The sequence below is a fragment of the Dama dama genome, chromosome X, assembly GCF_033118175.1.
Source record: "Dama dama isolate Ldn47 chromosome X, ASM3311817v1, whole genome shotgun sequence".
Taxonomy (NCBI): Eukaryota; Metazoa; Chordata; class Mammalia; order Artiodactyla; family Cervidae; genus Dama; species Dama dama.
In genome coordinates, this window is record NC_083714.1 from 85,413,182 (window position 1) to 85,432,644 (window position 19,463).

The 19,463-nt window shown below is 34.4% G+C and overlaps 1 protein-coding gene across 13 annotated transcripts in view; it reads left to right on the forward strand.

The window, feature by feature from the left end:
• The window catches only part of ATRX (ATRX chromatin remodeler), a 277,372-nt gene extending 258,701 nt beyond the window's left edge, over nt 1-18,671 (forward strand). For 12 of the 13 annotated variants that reach the window (XM_061136821.1, XM_061136829.1, XM_061136833.1 and 9 more), the window contains 5 exons: nt 11,341-11,490; nt 12,340-12,465; nt 13,226-13,321; nt 13,834-13,962; nt 15,004-18,671. In XM_061136821.1, the coding sequence (XP_060992804.1) occupies nt 11,341-11,490; nt 12,340-12,465; nt 13,226-13,321; nt 13,834-13,962; nt 15,004-15,282 (780 nt within the window). In that variant the 3' untranslated portion in view covers nt 15,283-18,671. The remainder of the gene's footprint in view (nt 1-11,340; nt 11,491-12,339; nt 12,466-13,225; nt 13,322-13,833; nt 13,963-15,003) is intronic. The other variant, XM_061136832.1, reaches the window with a different exon arrangement.
• The last annotated feature ends 792 nt before the right edge of the window (nt 18,672-19,463 follow it).

Below are 19,463 nucleotides of genomic sequence, written 5' to 3' on the forward strand. Positions count from 1 at the left end.
ATTCAAGATTTAGAAAGGTATACAACAGGGCTGTCTGCTGTCACCCTGTTTGTTTAACCTATATCCTGAGCACATCATGAGAAATGCAGGGCTGGATGATTTACAAGCTAGAATCAAGATAGGTGGGAGAAAAATCAACAACCTCAGACATGCAGATGATACCACTCTAATGGCAGAAAGGAAAGAGGAATTGAAGAGCCTCTTGATTAGGTTGAAGGAGGAACGTGAAAGAGCTGGCTTAAAACTAAATATTAAAAAAACTAAGATCATGGCATCTGACCCCATTACTTCATGGCAAATAGAAGGGGAAAGGTGGAAGTAGTGACATATTTCCTCTTCTTGGGCTCTAAAATCACTGCAAATGGTGACTGCAGCCCTGAAATCAGAACACAGTTGTTTCTTGGCAGGAAAGGCATGACAAACCTAGACAGTATGTTGAAAAGCAAAGACATTACTCTGCCAAAGAAAGTTGGTGTAGTCAAGGCTATGGTCTTTTCAGTGGTCACGTATGGTTGTGAGAGCTGGGCCATAAAGAAGGCAGAATGCCAAAGAATTGATGCCTTCGAACTGTGGTGCTGGAGAAGACTCCTGAGAGTCCCTTGGACAGCAAGGAAATCAAACTAGTCAATCTTAAGGGAAGTCAACCCTGAATACTCGTTGGAAAGACTGATGCTGAACCTGAAGCTCCAGTATTTTGGTAATCTGATGTGAATAGCCGACTCATTGGAAAAGTTCTTGATGCTGGGGAGACTGAAGACAGAAGAAGAAGAGGATATCAGAGGATGAGATGGCTGGATGGCATCAGCGATCAATGGACATGAACTTGGGCACACTTTGGGAGATGGTGAGGGACAGGGAGGCCTGGCATGCTGCAGTCTGTGGGGTTGCAAAGAGTCGGACACCACTGGGCCACTGAACAACAGCAGCAACATTGTTAACTGTGGCCAATACACTGTACAGTATATCACCAGAACTCACTCAGCTTATAAGTGTAAATTTGTACCCTTTGGCAAACATCTCTCCATTTCACATACACTTCAGCTTCTTGTAGCCATCACTCTACTCTGTTTCTATAATTTCAGCTTTTTTATATTCCACACATAAGTCAGGTTGTACAATATTTTTCTTTCTCAGTATGACTTATTTCACTTAGCATAATGACTTATCCATCCATCCATCCTACAAATGGCAGGATTTCCTCTTTTTTTTGTTCAGTAATATTCAATTGTGTGCACCATTGTATGTACCCATTTTCTTTATTCATTCATTCATGGATTATACGTAGGTTGTTTCCATGTCTTGGCTGTTATAAGCAATGCTGCATTAAAGTTGGATTTGCAAATATCTTTTTGAGTTAATATTTTAGTTTTCTTTGGATAAATACCCAGGAGTGGAATTGCTGGATCATATATATGGTAGTTTTATTTTTAGTTTTTTCAGGACACTCCATACTGTTATCCACAGTGGTTGCACCAATTTACTTCCCACCAACAGTGCATTCCCTTTTCTCTACTTCTTCACCTTTCTTCTTAATCAATACTGTGAGTTTATGGAAAGGCATTTGCAGTGTTATAGAGGTGTGTAATATTGGAGAGTCTAGATTTTATCTTTTAGTTACTGCAAAATCCTAAAGTGGCACAGCTAATGCTAGTCCTCCTTAATTATCTTTGATGCCGAATATATTGATCTTCAGTTAAGGGCAAGAGGTCTCAGGCAAGACTGAGGTTTGAATCTTGACCATATCAAGTTACTTGACTTCTCTGTGCCTCATTTTCTTGATCTGTCCATCTGGGAAATTAGTATCCATTATAATGAAAAACTCATTCTCTCCATTTTTATTTGCATCTCCTTCTGAGACTGTTATTACGCTTTTAGCTTCCACATCTTTTAGCTTTTCTTTTGCATTTCCTGTTTCTTTATCCTTTCCTGCTTTCTTCTGGGAAAGTGTCTCAGTATGATCTCCTAGCTAAGTTAGTCTTTAGCTGTACTTCTGCTACTTAAACTATCCATTGAGTTATTTATTTCAATGATTATTTTTTATCTGAAATACTTCACTTTTGACACTTTTAAGATATGTTGCATTTGAATTTCATATTGCTAATATCTTCCCTTATTTCCTTAAGTGCACCTATCATGCTTACTCTGAATTATTTTTTCAATAACTCTGCCTCAGGTGGCATATGATGCCCATTTTGTCACCCTAGTGATGTTGTACACACATGTGTATCTTTCTAAGTTCCTGGACTATATGTTTCATTTTACCTTCTGTAGTTTTTTCTGCAGGTTGATTATCAGGAAGGGAACCAGCACCCCATGATGAATTATGACCTTAGAAATCTCATCAGTAATAAGGGGGTTAAAAATAGTGTGTACTTCATAGAGTTATTATGACTAATTAGATAATTCATATGAAGTTCTTAGAACAGCATCATCATGCATTTATGCATTCGGTTTAGGTTTTTAAAACATCTGTAGAGAGGTAACTTGGATTCAGACTCCATCTTAAGGAAACTGATTTGCTAAAATAGAGAGCTAACTAGGACTGAAATGCATACAGACCCATCTTTTCAACTTTGGTCTGTACCAGAATTCTGCCATATAGTCTACTGTTTCCCTTATCACAGAGAAAATATGTTTAAAAAGTTAATTAAAAATTATTCCTATTGTGAAATTTTCAAACCAGAAAAATGTAATGTGTACCCATATACCCATCACCTAGATTTACTTGTTAATATTTCACCACATGTGCCTCTATTTTTCTAAAATACTTTAAATTATAAGAATATATTTTGGTTGTAAATATTTTAGTATAAATCTAAATTATAATCACAATACCATAAAATTAATCATTCTTAATTTCCTAGCATCATCAAATGCCACATCCATATTAATATTCAGATTAACCCACTTGTCTTAAAAATGTTTGTTACAATTTCTTTGTTCAAACCAGGATCCATTCAAGGTGTACAGCACTTGGTTGTGGTGTCTCTCTATGTATTTCTTTAATTTAGTGTAGTCACCTTCCCTTCCTTCATTCTGGATTTATTTCCTAATGGTGAATTTGAATTTCTATATCTTATATATTCTGTAAACTGAAAATTAGATCCAAAAGTTTGATTAGATTCATGGCAGATATTTTCTGGCAAGAATGTTTCATAGATGCTGTGTAAAATGAGATTAGTATTCTTTAAGAAAAAGATATGGCAAGTTATGGGGAAAAGGAAGTAATACATATCAAGTGCTTGTGCTATGTTCCTTTTAAAAACATAATCTCTTTTAATCCTTACAATAATCCTATGAGTTACAGGTGGTATTACCCCTTTGTAGTAAGGGAGTTGGTTCTGAGAGATTACCCAGTTATTAAGGAGCAAAGTTAGAATTCCAAAAGAGGTTTCTTAGAAAACTAAGATGGAACTACCAGATGACCCAGCAATTATACTTTTGGGTATATATCCCCAAAAATGAAAATAGTAATTCAAAAATATATGTGTACCCCAGTGTTCATAGCAGCATTACTTACAATAGCCAAGATATGGAAGCAACCTAAGTGTTTACCAACAAGATGTGGTAAATTATATATACAATGGAATACTGCTCAGCCATAAAAAATGAAGTTTTGCCATTTGCAATAACATGGATGCACTTGAAGGCTATTTTGCTTAGTGTAATAAGTCAGCCAGAGAAAGAGAAATACTGTAGGATGTCACTTATATGTGGAATCTAAAAATACACCAAGCTAGTGAATAAAACAAAAAAGAAACAGACTCACAGATGTAGAAAATGAACTAGTGGTTACAAGTGAGGAGCTGGAAGGGAGGAGGAGCAAGATAAGGGTAGGGGATTAAGAGGTACAAACTATTATGTATAAAATAAATAAGTTACAAGGATATATTGTATAGCACAGGGAATATAGACAGTATTTTATCATTATAAATGGAATATAACCTTTAAAAATTGTGAATCACTATGTTGCACACTTGAAACATATATAATATTGTATATCAGCTATACCACAATAATAATAATGAAATTAAAATTCTTTTAAAGAGAGAAGTGAAAAAATTCAACAAGGTACTTTAAATAAGCATAAGAAATTTTACTAACAAATCACTTGCTGTTTGTGCTTCAGTCTCTGGTAAAATAAGAGCAATAAGTTGATTTGATCCTCAAATAAATTGCTTTGGCTTATTATGCTTTCATTTTAGGTAATGAGAGGTATCCTTTAAGCGTCAGCTAAAATTTATTTACATATGTATGTTCTTAGAACAGGTAATAACTTACTGGTCCTTCTATATACTCACTCTTTTTTTTTTTTTTTTCTGGTCCTTCTATAATTATGACAGCCATATATCTAGAATTTTCTAGGACAATTCTGACATCAGATAATTTGTCTTGTTGATTTTGTCCAATGAATTTTTCATTAGAAAGACTTGGTTAAGGTGTAAAAACTACTCTCTGTGTATGGGAATACATTGTTAGTTTTTTAAATTGAGAGTCTGCTTTAGACCTTTAGAAAAGGTGTTGAAAATAAGAGAAAGTGGTAAATGAAACCTGATAAGAGTCTTTTCTTGATCCCAGTTAACTGACCAAGAAAAAAATATTAAAATCTTAGTTCCTCAGACACATTAGTCACATTTCAAGTGCTCAGAGGCTACATGTGACTAGTGGCTACCAAATCAGACAATGCAGACACAGCACATTCCATCATTGCCCAGAATGCTGTTGGAGCAGTACTCTAGACCCTGTGATCTTTACTACTACATATAAAGCCTCCCAATTGACAAAGTTATATAACTCTGTGTGTGTGTAGACACACGCACAACACACACATATATGTTGTTCTTTAGTTGCTGGGTCATGTCTGACACTTTTGCGACCCCATGGACTGTAGCCCACCAGGCTCCTCTGTCCATGGGATTTTCCAGGCAAGAATACTGGAATGGGTTGCCGTTTCCTTCTTCGGGGGATCTTGCTGACCCAGGGATTGAACTTGTGTCTCCTGCATTGGAGATAGATTCTTTACCACTATTCTGCTATTAAACTTTCCTCTAAAATTAAAAAGGTTGTCTTTTTTTTTATCAAATCAGTTGATTCCTGCAAAATTATACTGATGTTTATACATAAAATTGTTGTAGAGAGAAACATGGTAAGCAAGGCTATATGTCCTCTCAGTTTTTTTTTTTTCATTTTTATTTAGAGGAGTTCAGAAAGATATAACTACCATGTTTGCATGACAGTGATTGTGAATTACTATAGATACTTGAGTGCCACAGTGTTTTAATATCCTAAAATATGTTATTGAGGTTGATTGGTTCAAATGTGTCTTGTAACACTTCCAGGAATAGGGACAGTGGAAAACTGAAACTAATACTTATAGGGGAATTAAGTAGGTAAATGTCTCTTCATTTACTGACGTTTTCATGACTGAGCTTTTTATATCAAATTTATTACTTTAGAACCTTAAAAGGAGTATAAATTGTGGGAGAGATTTGATCAGAATAAGAATCACTAGTTGATCTTATATCATTTTTTAAACCATTTTAACTTTTACATTTTAATGTTTTCTTTCTTTAAATGTAATTTGAACTGCCAAAAAAGCTACTTTCCCTTCTATTTTCATATACCTTTTATAGCACACCTATGGTTGAGTTAGAGGATGTAACACTGTTAATAAACTAAAGAAATAATGTGAACTCCAGATTGTATAACATAAGAATTGAGTTCCAATTCAGGCTTTTCTTGGAAAGCTGCAACCTCTAGAAAGTCACTACAGTCATATAAAAATATAGAATGGCACTCTTTACCTCACAGTGAATGGCATATGTCATGTATAAGAATTGTAATGGATAACCAATTTTTAAAGGTTAAATGCAGTGGCAGCCCACTCCAGTACTCTTGCCTGGAAAATCCCATGGCTGGAGGAACCTGGTAGGCTGCAGTCCATGGAGTCACTAAGAGTTGGACACAACTGAGCGACTTCACTTTCACTTTTCACTTTCATGCATTGGAAAAGGAAATGGCAACCCACTCCAATGTTCTTGCCTAGAGAATCCCAGGGATGGGGGAGCCTGGTGGGCTGCTGTCTATGGGGTCGCACAGAGTCGAACATGACTGAAGTGACTTAGCAGCAGCAGTATCTAGTTCTTTAAATGTTAAATTGAGTATCAAACATTCTTATCGAAGGAGATTCTAGCTTTTAATCTCCACCAGTTCAATCCCTGGGTCAGGAAGATCCCCTCGAGAAGGAAATGGCGAAACATTCCAGTATCCTTGCCTGGAGAATCCCATGTACAAAGGAGCCTGGTGGGCTACAGTCCGTGGCATGGCAAAGAGTTCGGCTCAACAAAAGGACAAGGAAGTGTCAGTTTGGCAGGCCTGCCTTTTCTTTCATTGAAAGTTACAAGTTCTACAGTTGTCACTGTCTTACTCTTACCTACAATTTGAGAATCTGGATTATATTTATAAATGCTCTTTGGCAAGGTTTATGTGCTCTTGACCTCAAATCTGATATGAGGTGGTATGTGAACTTCATTTAGTAGCTCTCTAGTTATTTTCAAATATGTTGCATTTTTTTCCCCCTTGGGTAGTTTGGGAAGAAATGGGCTTTAAATTTGAAAGTAGAAACTTTTTTAACTAGGAATATTGAGTTTCTTTATTAAGAATCTAGACTTATTTAATAAAAGGAATTTTTTTCATAGCTTTTTGAGTGGGTCCTGTGGCACGTAAGTATTCTAGTGATATTTCTAGATATTGCAATACTCAAAGTGATAGCAAGCGAAATATTTTGAAACATGGCAAACCCCTGTCCCCACCCCTAGGCAAAGCTTGATTGTTTTTTTAAATTTTTATTTTCAAGGTTGAATTTCATAATTAATTAAATGGAAATTTTTGTCAGCTTGACAAATACTTTAAACTTCTAAGTAATTAACTTAAACTTGTAGTTTATCATTAATTTTCTTTTATTAATTGGACTAGTCATTTTAAAGCTCAAACTAATTTAGGTTGTTAGCTAGAATATAGACCATGGTTTTCCCAGCTTATAAGTTTTTCACTTATTTAAGGAAAAACAAAGTTTAGACAAAGAAGAGTAAAGGTACACATTTGGATATAATTTAAACCTCATTTTGATGACTGTTGGCTGAGTGATTATAGATTCTGCTCCAGTATTATTTTCAATAATAGTGTTACTATAGCAACTAATATAAATGCATGGTTTAAGGGGGAAATAACAAAAAACCTCTCTCTGATCATATTGTATATTGGGATAAAATTTTTCTTTATTAGTTTTTATTACTTGCACTAGACTTTGCAAAAATTTTTTTCCCAAAGAAATACTCTGAGGATTCTGTTGCAGATATTTTTTGCCCTGTTCATTTCATCATCTATTTCTTGTGTTGACAGTATGCTGCAATTAATTTAAATGGGAAAGTTTTAGAAGCACTTTGTATCAGAAATCCTGTATCTTTTTTCTCTTACTGTGTCTTATACAACACTCTCAAAGAAAGATTTCTGCTTTCCTACTTCTGAAATGTATAAGTGAATCTTGTTCCTTTAAAAGTCAGTTGGCTTACATGTAGTCTTTTCTTTGTTAAAATGAAAATAATGGTAAAGGTACTTGTCTAAGTCCCTGAGTATTGTTAGCATATTATTGTATGAACAAGTGGTTGATATACATTAAAATTTATCCATTAACCTATTTCATTGCAGATTTGGTAATAATTAAAAACTAGAAGTGGCATAAACACATAATAAACTCTTAAGAGAATAATTAAATAGATGCTAAAGTATATCTATATAACATACGCAATTAAAACCAATGAATGTTTTGTATTTTGTGTAAAATAATGTTCATGGAAAGATATTAAGGCAAAGAAGTAGGTTTTAAAGTTTAGTACAATCCCAATTTTATGTGAAAATTTATATACACACACGTGAATAAAATGTAAATGTGTGGAGGGATATACACAAATGTTACTGGTAGTTATCTCTAGGTTTTATAACAGGAATTATAACATCATTTCCATTAAAATTTTTAAAAATTCTGAAAAGAAGGGAGTGTTGTGGCTAGTAAAAGGAATATGGTTATTTGGCTTGATGTTAGGAGGGAGCTAATGTTTTAGGGAAAGGGTCCAAAAGTTTTTAATGATACAAAGGTAAGTCACATGTACTTTTCCTCTGATTTGTTGGCATTTTAATTGACTGTGGGTCAAAATGAAAGTTATTGCATGGGTGGAAGCTGAATCATAATCTAACCATAATTAGGCAATCATGTTTGACTTGATAGCATAGATCTTAAATCTGGTGGGGAGAAGACATTTAAAGGTTTCAGAAGTGGGATTTCATAAAATGACTACTCCTGAAGATGAAAATGGTAAAATAGTTCATATCAGGTTCAGGCTAAGCATGAACTGGCCTTTTATAAGTTTGTGTCTATGTATTGTTTTTATTTCAGCTTTTATATTTTCTTTTATTAAAAAATTAACATACTTGTTTTTAAAAACTTCAAAAAGAACAAAAGTGTTAAAAGTGAAAAAAATAGACCTACTTAAGTTTCTCCTTCCTCCTTTAGGGAATCCTTTAGGGAATTCTTTTTGAAAGAGAATAGATCTGGGAAATGGAGGAACCATGCCTCAAGGAAACAGTCATTCTTTACAGTGTGATAGAATGATCACTGGATAGGAGTCAGGAAATGTATCTTCTAATCCCAGCTAGTCTTTAGCTCTGTGATTGGAAAAAAAAGTTACTTTGCCTCTCTGAACATCATTTTCTACCAATTTCAAGATGATAAGTTTGGACTTTGAAAATCGGGATACAGACACTTTTTAAAAAGGGTGTATATGAGCGTTGTTTGTGTGTATGTATGTGCATGCATTTCTGGAAAGGCTTTTTCTCTAATCATAAAAAGTAGTTATTATATGAATCATGGCATTTATAATTGAGAAATAAATGCTATACTTAATTGACATAGTGTTAGTTTCCAGAGAATTGGGTATTTCATTTATTCCTGTTATTTTTATATCACCCTGTTACACGTAACTGTAGAGCATTTCATCCATGTTTAACTTACAGTCATAACTAGATTAAGTTATTATCCACTATTACAGAGAGAAGCATACAGCTGAAAAATAAATTCAGTTTCTGCTGCTCTTTCCCTTAGGTTACTGTCTTAGAGAAATGAAGTGATTTTTGACTACAGTTCTTTTAAGAACATCACTTACTGTCAGACAGAAGTAAAATTGTGATTATCCATAGAACATTTCTGTCTTGTAATTTATTTGGTATTTTGTAGAACAGCTGACTTTCCTAATTATATTTGGCATGGTCACTTGCTAAAAATATTAGTCAGTGTTATCTGGTTTTATTACATACCTCTCTTCTGAGTCATGCTTGGGGTGGGGTGGGGTAACCATGGGAGACACACATCTAAGGAAGCATTATCTTTTAACAAAATTTAATTCAGATTGCCCTATCTCTCTGCCTGCCTGGTTAGTAACTCTGAACTTTGGAGATCTATCTAGTTGTGATAAACATGTTCTGTATGCCATAGGCCAGAGAAAGTCAGCTTTGATGGCAGATTTCTATACTGGTACAGAAGAAAAATGTTTAGTTAACATTTTAAAAGAAATAAACCAAAAAATAAAGAACTAAATCTATTAGCATATATGCATTCCACCAGTAGACTTTCTTTCTTGAACCTTGTATGGTCTTTTAATGTTTTCAACCAAAGAAATAGCACATGCATTCAAAATTAATTGTAAAATCTTAATTACAGATGTATCCATTAAAAAAATCATTTTCTTTCATGAAATTATGAAGTGATTCTTTCCAAGTGTTTATTGATGTGGCAAGATAAAAAGTTTGTTAACATAATACCAAGTATCAAAATGGTTGGAATTGGTGCCAGCATTTGCTGTTGTACAGAAAAAAAAAACAAACTTAGGGCCTTATGAGTTGAATTTTTCATCTTGAGTTATATAACATTTGAGCTCCTACCCTGTGCTGGATCGTGTACTCTAGATATGGTTGAAGATGTAAAGACAAAATTCTTTGTAAGTATGGGCTTTGTCTATGCTAAAACTTATGGAGGCATTAAGCATTATTGAATATAGGTTAAATTTAATGTACTATATGCTTTCCTGTACCTTCCTTTGACCAGTCGTTATTTACATTCCTTCATTAAATTCACTCAGTTTAGAAAGTATGTTCTAAGGAAACTTGCTGTTAGAAGCTATGGAAAATCCTTTTGTAAAGTGAATTAATTTGCCTTCTATATATCCAGGTTTTCATCTTTAATTTTTTAATAAACAGCTTCTGAATATTTAAAATTTTTTGTTAGCAAGTGACATATCCATGGTTCACTTTAACCCCCACCCTCCATGATCTCCATTTGTGTGTGTCTCTTTTATAATCATAATCATACAGCGCAGGAGTTTGGGGTTCTTACTGAGTATATAAGTGATTCCAAGTTTTAAGCTTTTCGTTTTTTAACCTTAAAAGACTGACATAAGACATCATGACTTTAAAAAGAGACACTTTGATAATAAAATGATAAATAATGTATATCAATTTAAATTTGATCCTAGGTCCTTATAGTGTAATTTATGTTTGAGTTTCTTACAATTGAAATATAAGGACTGTATGTTCCAGTTAAACTGTTCTGTAGCTGTTTTGATTAATTTAGACTTGGTTTTTGTTCGTATAGTGGTTGGTAGCTAAAGTGATTATGAAAATAAAGTTATTAAGGGACTTCCGTGGTGGTTCAGTGGCTAAGACTCTGGTGCTCCCAGTGTAGGGGCTCAGGTTCAATCCCTGGTCTGGAAACTGGATCCCACATGCCGCAACTTAGAGTTCTCATGCTGCAGCTATAAAGATGCCACATGCTACAGCAAAGATCAAAGATCCTGCGTTCTGCAACTAAGAGACCTGGTGCAGCAAAATAGATAAATACAGGTGTTAAATATGTATGAACAGGAGTAGCCATGATTTTTAGCACAAGCATCTCTGAATTTAGCACACTTATGTTAGCCTTTTTTTAAATCAACTCTGAAAAAAGCACAAAACAAAATGCATATGAAAAAATTAGAAAAATGTTGGAGGAAGAGAGCTTGAAAGATGAAAAGTAGTCATTAAAAATTAAACTCCTAAAACATGCTGTATAAATATGACATTCTTACATAAGAGGCTGGTATTGCATGTATTGTGAATGTTTTCTAGGTAATTTATCATATATTATCAGAAATATGTATAGTAGCACGAGTTTCTAGACTAACAGTAGGTCAAAGAACTATGGAAATAAGATCAGAGGGAGAAAATAACTATTATTTCAACCCTTCTAAACAGGACACCATACTTGCAGAACTTCTTCAAATACATAAAGAACACATTGTAGGATATCATGAACATGATTCTCTTTTGGACCACAAAGAAGAAGAAGAGTTGACTGAAGAAGAAAGAAAAGCAGCTTGGGCTGAATATGAAGCAGAGAAGAAGGTAGTTCATCTGAAATGCTTTTTGTTGTTGTTTTTGTTGTTAGTCATTTAAAAGAACAGTGGAGGAAGAAAAGGGTCACATTTGGAACAGGTAATAATATAGTGAATCTTCAGGAACAGAGTCCCCCAAGTTTGGGTGTCTGTTTATGGGCTTTGGCTGCCTTTGGTGGTAGACTTGAAGGAGAGGAGAGAAGAAAATGTTTGCCCTTAAAGAGTAGTAACCTCATTTCTGATTAGCACTTGCTAAATTGAGAGATTAGTGGGAAGCTGTATATTTAGCATCACTTAACTTCCATCAACACCCTTACTGTAGTAGCAGACATATAGGAACTTGAGTTTGGAGGTAGGCGTAAATGTTGCTTTAGCATGTGTACCAAACTCAAAGTTCTGACCAATTATCAGAACACAAAAATACTCTGTTATTGGACATTAATGTCAATCTCCAGCAGCAACCTTATTTAAAATAGTTCCACCTCTGTTTTAAATACCACCTCACTTGAGCAAAAATGTGCCTGAGCATGGGAAACCTTATCCTAATACCTGAATCCTTTTTAAACTCCTAATTCATTGTACTAAACTTCTTTAACATTGTGATTTTAGGAGTCTCATCAGAATTCTCTGAGTTGCCCCATACTGTGGGAATTATCAGAAAAGAGTACACCTTTAGGGGTTAAACCTTTCTATGTAATAAGATCTTGGTTTCAGATGAAAAGGGTGTTTTGTTTGTGTGTGAAGGAGTGTTAATAATTTCCTAGATCTGAGAATGTGGATTTTTTTCTCAACCAGTAGGTGATGTAGAATTTCAAGTTTTAAATCACAATGTGGAAAGTGCATAATTTTTTGTTTGTAGGGACTGACCATGCGTTTCAACATACCAACTGGGACCAATTTACCCCCTGTCAGTTTTAACTCTCAAACTCCTTATATTCCTTTCAATTTGGGAGCCCTATCAGCAATGAGTAATCAACAGCTGGAGGTAAGTTGTGAAGTACGAAAGTATTTTGCCTTGAATTAAAGGCAATTTCAAGTGCCTTGTTGTTGAGGGTTTCCTATGCAGGAATATCACATTCCCCAAAAGATTACCTCTGAATAGACCTAGAAATTTTTCTTTTATTTGTTGACCTTTTTGAACCAGCGTAGTTATAATAAAATGTGGTTTGTTCAGAGCACAAAGAAATCAGGCCTTGAATTATTATAGTTTGAATTATTTTAATTAAGAAACAATAGGGTAGCTGACTGGCTAGAGAAATAGCACTTTCTTCAGTTATAAAATATTTTGAATAAACAAATTATTTAGTGTTTGAAAGTGGGATAAATAAACACATTGATCTATATTCTGAAGCAGTGTAGATGCAACTTTAAGTATATGATAATGTATAGTATTATGAAATAATTTAAAAATAGGATCAATGACGAGTTAAATAGGACTAGGTTTTAATATACCAGTAATTAAATAATGTAATTGAATCTGTGATTTTCTTTTTAAAATGTGCTTATGGAGTCATTTAAATTATTAAATTATTGGCACCATAGAACCCAATTTTTATCTTCCTAACAAGACCCTCACTGATGAGTTTTACTCCATTTTATTGATGCTGAATTTTGCTGTACTTTCCAATTACTTAAAGATTTTTAAGGCCACATGCTGTAAATTGGCAAGAGAAAGGCTCCCTATACTTTTAAAACTAAGCTGTCTTTTATGTGCCCTGATAAGGTTATTTCTTGCATTCTTCTAGGACCTCATTAATCAAGGAAGAGAAAAAGTTGTGGAAGCAACAAACAGTGTGACAGCAGTGAGGATTCAGCCTCTTGAAGATATAATTTCAGCTGTAGTAAGTTAATTGGCAATTGTCCTACACCAACTTGCAATTCTTATTCCCACCATTCATTCTGACTTTTGTTTTTTGCTTCACTACTTCTGTGGGGGAAAGACCGTAATTCTTATAACTTGATTTACAACAGTAAAATACTAGTAAACTGTATAATAGTGCCAAGCTATATATCTCAGTTTTATCTAGATGTTGGTACAAAAGAGAAATATAAAATCGAAGAATTGGAAAATCGGTTAATCATGGGAATGTATGTGTTGTTTATATAAACATATTTTAATTATCAGTTGCATGAATTAAATCCAAATAGTTTTTCTCCAGGCATAGCTAACTCTTGTACAACAGTGGACAGTTTAGTACCTTGCTTTTACATCATCATCTTCTTTAGAAAAGAATAAAGGAAAAGGGGGAAAGAAAACTTTAAAAATCCTGAATGTCTTTAAGGACTATAAATATTTTAAATTATTTTCTTCAATTCTACTGCAATAAGGAGTAAATAGAAATTTTTCTTCTAGTGGAAGGAAAACATGAACCTCTCAGAGGCCCAGGTACAGGCATTAGCATTAAGTAGACAAGCCAGCCAGGAGCTTGATGTCAAACGAAGAGAGGCAATCTACAATGACGTGTTGACAAAACAACAGATGGTAAGAATTCAGAGTATCTCTAGGTTATGTTTAATTTTCTTGAATTTATAATAATGAGTTTGTGTGACATCTATGTTGATATCTGTTCCCATATGTGGTTGGATGGATGGTCATTGGTTATTCCCAGAAGAAATTTTATTCATAAACCTAGTAATGTCAAATAAAGGTAATGTCTTTTTGTTGCAAAGGAGCAACAGCTTCCCAAATGAATCTCCTTGAAGTTTACATAGCATCTCTTCCATATAATTTTACTTTTGTATATTCTGCACATCTAAAAAGGAATTTTTGCCAGACTTTTCTTACCACATTTACTATTTTTAAACAACTTCCACAAATAAGTATACTTTTTAATATATTTGAGATAACAAGTGGAGCTATAAATGATATATGACACAGGTTCCTACTAAATTATGTAATTCTTTGTAAGGCTAACATATTCCAGAATCCTTGATTATCTTTGTTAGCATGGTTGTTTGGCAGCCATCTACCTTGCACTGGGAAATTTCAACTCTTGACACCAGGGAATCAATTTCTGTGGCATGAATTTTACTTAGAAAGCACTGTAGAATTATGTGGTTTTAAATTATCTTAGGAAATCTGAGACATTCTAGGTAGGCAGGTAGGAATTACTCCCACTGCAAGTGCCTTTTCCCTTTGGTGTTTGTCACTAAAAGTGTTTATTTGTCTGTCATCATGTGAAATATTCAAAAGAAGGACAAAGAAAGAGACTTGACAAAAAAGTGCTGTAACTAATACTTGAGACTAATCACAGTGCAGGACAGGTTACTATAGCAACCAACTTAAATGCTGCTTGCACTACAATAGTCAAGTCATTAAGAGAATTTAGCCCTAAATGGTGTTACTAACTGGTTTCTACAGTAATGGTCCTGTGAATGCCATCAAATTAGTAATGGTGATAACAATAATATGTTTTTCTTTTGGTATGGTACCCCCTTAACAAATTGATTTTAACTCAAAATTTGATACTGCCTCTTTGGAGACAGGTCATGCACTTGTAACAGCTCCCTTTTCTCTCCTTAGTTAATCAGCTGTGTTCAGCGAATACTTATGAACCGAAGGCTCCAGCAACAGTACAATCAGCAGCAGCAGCAGCAAATGACTTATCAACAAGCAACACTGGGTCACCTCATGATGCCAAAGCCTCCAAATTTAATCATGAATCCTTCTAACTACCAGCAGATTGATATGAGAGGAATGTATCAGTCCGTGGCTGGTGGTATGCAGCCACCACCATTACAACGTGCGCCACCCCCAATGAGAAGCAAAAATCCAGGACCCTCCCCAGGGAAATCAATGTGATTTTGCACTAAAAGCTTAAAAGATTGTTAAAATCATAGAAAGATCTTTTATTTTTTTAGGAATCAATGACTTAACAGAACTCAACTGTATAAATAGTTTGGTCCCCTTAAATGCCAATCTTCCATATTAGTTTTAAATTTTTTTTAATAGGGCATACCATTTCTTCCTGACATTTGTCAGTGATGTTGCCTAGAATCTTCTTACACACATTGAGTACAGAAGATCTTTCAAATTGTTTTCAGTGAAAACAAGTCCTTCCATAACAGTAACAACTCCACAGGTTTCCTCTCTAAATTTTTATGCCTGCTTTTAGTGACCATAAAATTGTCATAAATTAATGACTTTATGAAAGAATACTGATTTATATATTCATTCTTTACATATAAAAACACACAGCTGAGTTCTTAGAGTTGATTCCTCAAGTTATGGGATACTTTTGTACTTATCCATTTCTTGACTAAAGTGATTGAAATGGTTTTAATGTTCTTTTGACTGAAGTCTGAAACTGGGCTCCTGCTATATCATCTCTGTGACTGAAAGTTAGAAACTAAGGGTTGGTTATCTTTGACACAGAATTGTGTGCAATATTGTTAAATACTACTGCTCTAAAACTGGGAGGAGTCTTACAGTTATCTTAGCATTGTATAAACAGCCTTAAGTACAGCCTAAGAAGAGAATTCTTTTTCTTCTTTAGTCTTTTCTGCCATTTTTATTTTCAGTTATATGTGCTGAAATAATTACTGGTAAAATTTCAGGGTTGTGGATTGTCTTCCACACTTGAATTTTCTCTCTCCTGGCACTAATATAAGGCACATCTCTTAACTGCTTGGTGCCAGTGCTAGTGCTTCATCCTGTTGCTGGCAGTGGGATGTGGACTAACAAAATCAAGTTCTAGCATTTTAGGAGGTTAAGGATGACATTGTGGTTGTTAGCTTCACACCCTGTTTTATAAACAACATCAAAATGGCAGAACCATTGCTGACTTTAAGTTCACATGGGGAATATGCTTTAAAACAATTCCCATTATGTCAGTATTGTGAAGTAATTCCTCCTAAAGATAAGGATCACTGGCTTCTATGCGCTTCCTCTTCTTTTCTCTCATCAGTATGTTCTTTTTCCCCAACTGTATTTTCTTACATAAATTATATTTTAAAGCTCATTTTTTTTTTAGTTTAGATCTGTGAGGCAATTTTCTAATCAAAATTCATCTAATGCCCTTTTATGAGGTTTTACATTGTTGTTTTTCTTAATTCAGGCTTGTAAAAATGACCTATATGCTTATTCATGTACAAATTTGGTTGCTTGAGTTTCTTAAAGAAAAAGATTGTTAGACTATGAGAGTCAACTCAACATGGCGAAACCATTTTTGAGATGGCGATGTAACATGTAGTGGAAATAGCTAACAAATTCCAAAAAAAAAAAAAAAAGCTGGGTGGAGGATTTGCTCGAGGTATCACTGAGTTAGAATGAGTTTAACATTAGCTAAAACTGTTTTGAGTTGTTTGGACGATTAAGAGATGTCCACTTTTATCTTGAAAGAACTAGTGGTAGAACATTCAAGAGTACTAAGTTTGTCATGTAGAATTTTGAGGTTTGGTGGATCCACCCTCCACCTTCCCATATTTGGATATTATGCCAGCCATATAATCAAATTTATTTCATTGCGGGATGTGTTTTTACTTTAGAAGAAATGAAAAAGACAAGATTTGTGAAATAAATATTTGAAGACAATATACTCTGGCCAGCTCTTATCAGTTGGTATTGCTAGAAGTCCAGAATACTTTAAACCTGATTTACTCAACCTGGGAACTTTCACCACGGTCTGATTACTTGCTCAAAGACATAGATGTCAAAATTTTAGGCAACCTTCTAAACCTATGAAACCATGAATGAAACTATGACTTAAAGAATAATACATAGAAAGGTTAATTGGAAATAGTTTGGGATAAAACTTGGATCACTTTGCATACAATCTTCACTTGACATTTTAGCTACATAATATGTACTTTGAGTATAACATCAAGCTTTAACAAATATTTAAAGATAAAATCATGTCAATAAGATACTAAAAGGCTCATTTTTATATTTGTTTTAGATGTTTTAAATAGTTGCAATGGCTTAAAAAAATGATGATTTAAAATGTTGCTTGTAATACAGTTTTGCCTGCTAAATTCTCCACATTTTGTAACCTGTTTTATTTCTTCGGGTGTAAAGCGTTTTTGCTTAGTATTGTGATATTGTATATGTTTTGTCCCAGTTGTATAGTAATGTTTCAGTCCATCATCCAGCTTTGGCTGCTGAAATCATACAGCTGTGAAGACTTGCCTTTGTTTCTGTTAGACTGCTTTTCAGTTCCGTATTGAGTATCTTAAGTACTGTAGAAAAGATGTCACTTCTTCCTTTAAGGCTGTTTTGTAATATATATAAGGACTGGAATTGTGTTTTTAAAGAAAAGCATTCAAGTATGACAATAATACTATCTGTGTTTTCACCATTCAAAGTGCTGTTTAGTAGTTGAAACTTAAACTATTTAATGTCATTTAATAAAGTGACCAAAATGTGTTGTGCTCTTTATTGCATTTTCACAGCTTTGAAAATCTGTGCACATAATGTTTCATAGAAAATGTATAGCTTTTTATGTGCTATTTAATGGTGGTTCTTTTGCACATTTAGTTATTTAATATTGGGAGGTCAAGGAGTTTGGTTTTTGAATCTGTTATATACTAAATTCTGTAAAAGGAGATCTTAAACCTCAAAAATAATTTACATACTAGGAAGCCTATGTGTGTTTGTTAGTTTTGGTTGTCTGTGTGTAATCCAGCACCATTTCCTGCTTCCCAACAGCTGTGTCACTCATTTAAGTGAAGCAGACTCCACAGTTGATACGAAAGCTGCTTATCATCCTGAAACACTAGCAGGTTGATGGAAATTATCACCTGGCCTCCAAAGAAGCTGAATATTTTGCAGTCTTCCCTTAGCTATGCCCATTCTCCCTCTAACATCATAAAATCAGATACATATTTCTGTACCCTAAACAAAACTTTGAAAACAGTTACATATCCCAGTAAAAATTTTCCTTTGAGGGTGGCATGTTGTGAGATGTTTTAACAGTAAAATAGGTCATCCTTTTACATGCTTATTTCACTAACAATTATATTCAGGTTATTCCCCACCATGTTTCACCAGACTTAGTCTCAGTGACTTTTGGCTATTTCCAAATCAAATCTAGCCTTAAAAGAGATGAAAATTCTTCCACCATTGATTTTTTTGAAAAGTATGTAATCTGTGCCAATCTAAAAGGAGTGACCAAGTTTCAGAAATGCTTTTTGTCTGTGCAACATTTTATATATGCTGTTATATGGAAGTGAATAAAAATTAAAAATCCAAAATATATACTGTTTCTAAGCTTAATATCTGTCAGGAACCAAACTGCCCACATCACTCATGTTGGATCTAATTAAAGAATGGTCCTTCTTGCCCCTGCCGAAGAGTTTTACTCCTCAAGAATATGTGCTGACGTAAAATTTCATTACATATACACTGCCACCCTCTCTTTGTAATAACCTTCCTGATATGTTGTGCCCACTTCACTAACTATGGGAATCACTCTTCCTCCCCTCACTCTAGGGATCTGATAGTGACCACTGCATACCTTCACCAAGGGAGGTGTGACAAGGAAAGCAGCATATCAACTGAGGCCTTTGTTAAAAACAATAAAGATAAAGCTTTAATTGAAGGAATGAAAGGATGAGACGAATCCTAAAATACTGAAGATCCTCTTAATATTCAGAACTGCCCCATATTTCAAGCAGTCTCTACCCAGCAGCATTCTTCCACATTCTGCTCCTGAACATTATGTCCTCACTTCTCCCTGATAGAAACAGGGAGGGGGAGCTTGGCGCCAATCTCCTTTATTAAATAGACTTGGCTCCCTCCTGCAGACCTCACATCAAATATGTGTTGATTTTCAATAAAGGTGAAGAAAGATGACATATGCAAGGATGGGGGTTTGTTTCAGGTATATGAGGAGAAAGTGTATGAAAAGGAACAAAGGTAGAGAAGGATCGGGAAGAGACTAAATTGGAGTGGATTGATGGAGGGTCTTGAAATCCTGAATGGGTAATTCAATACAGAGGATAACAAGGCATTGTGAGGCAGCTGATGTGTTCAAAGTAGCAGGT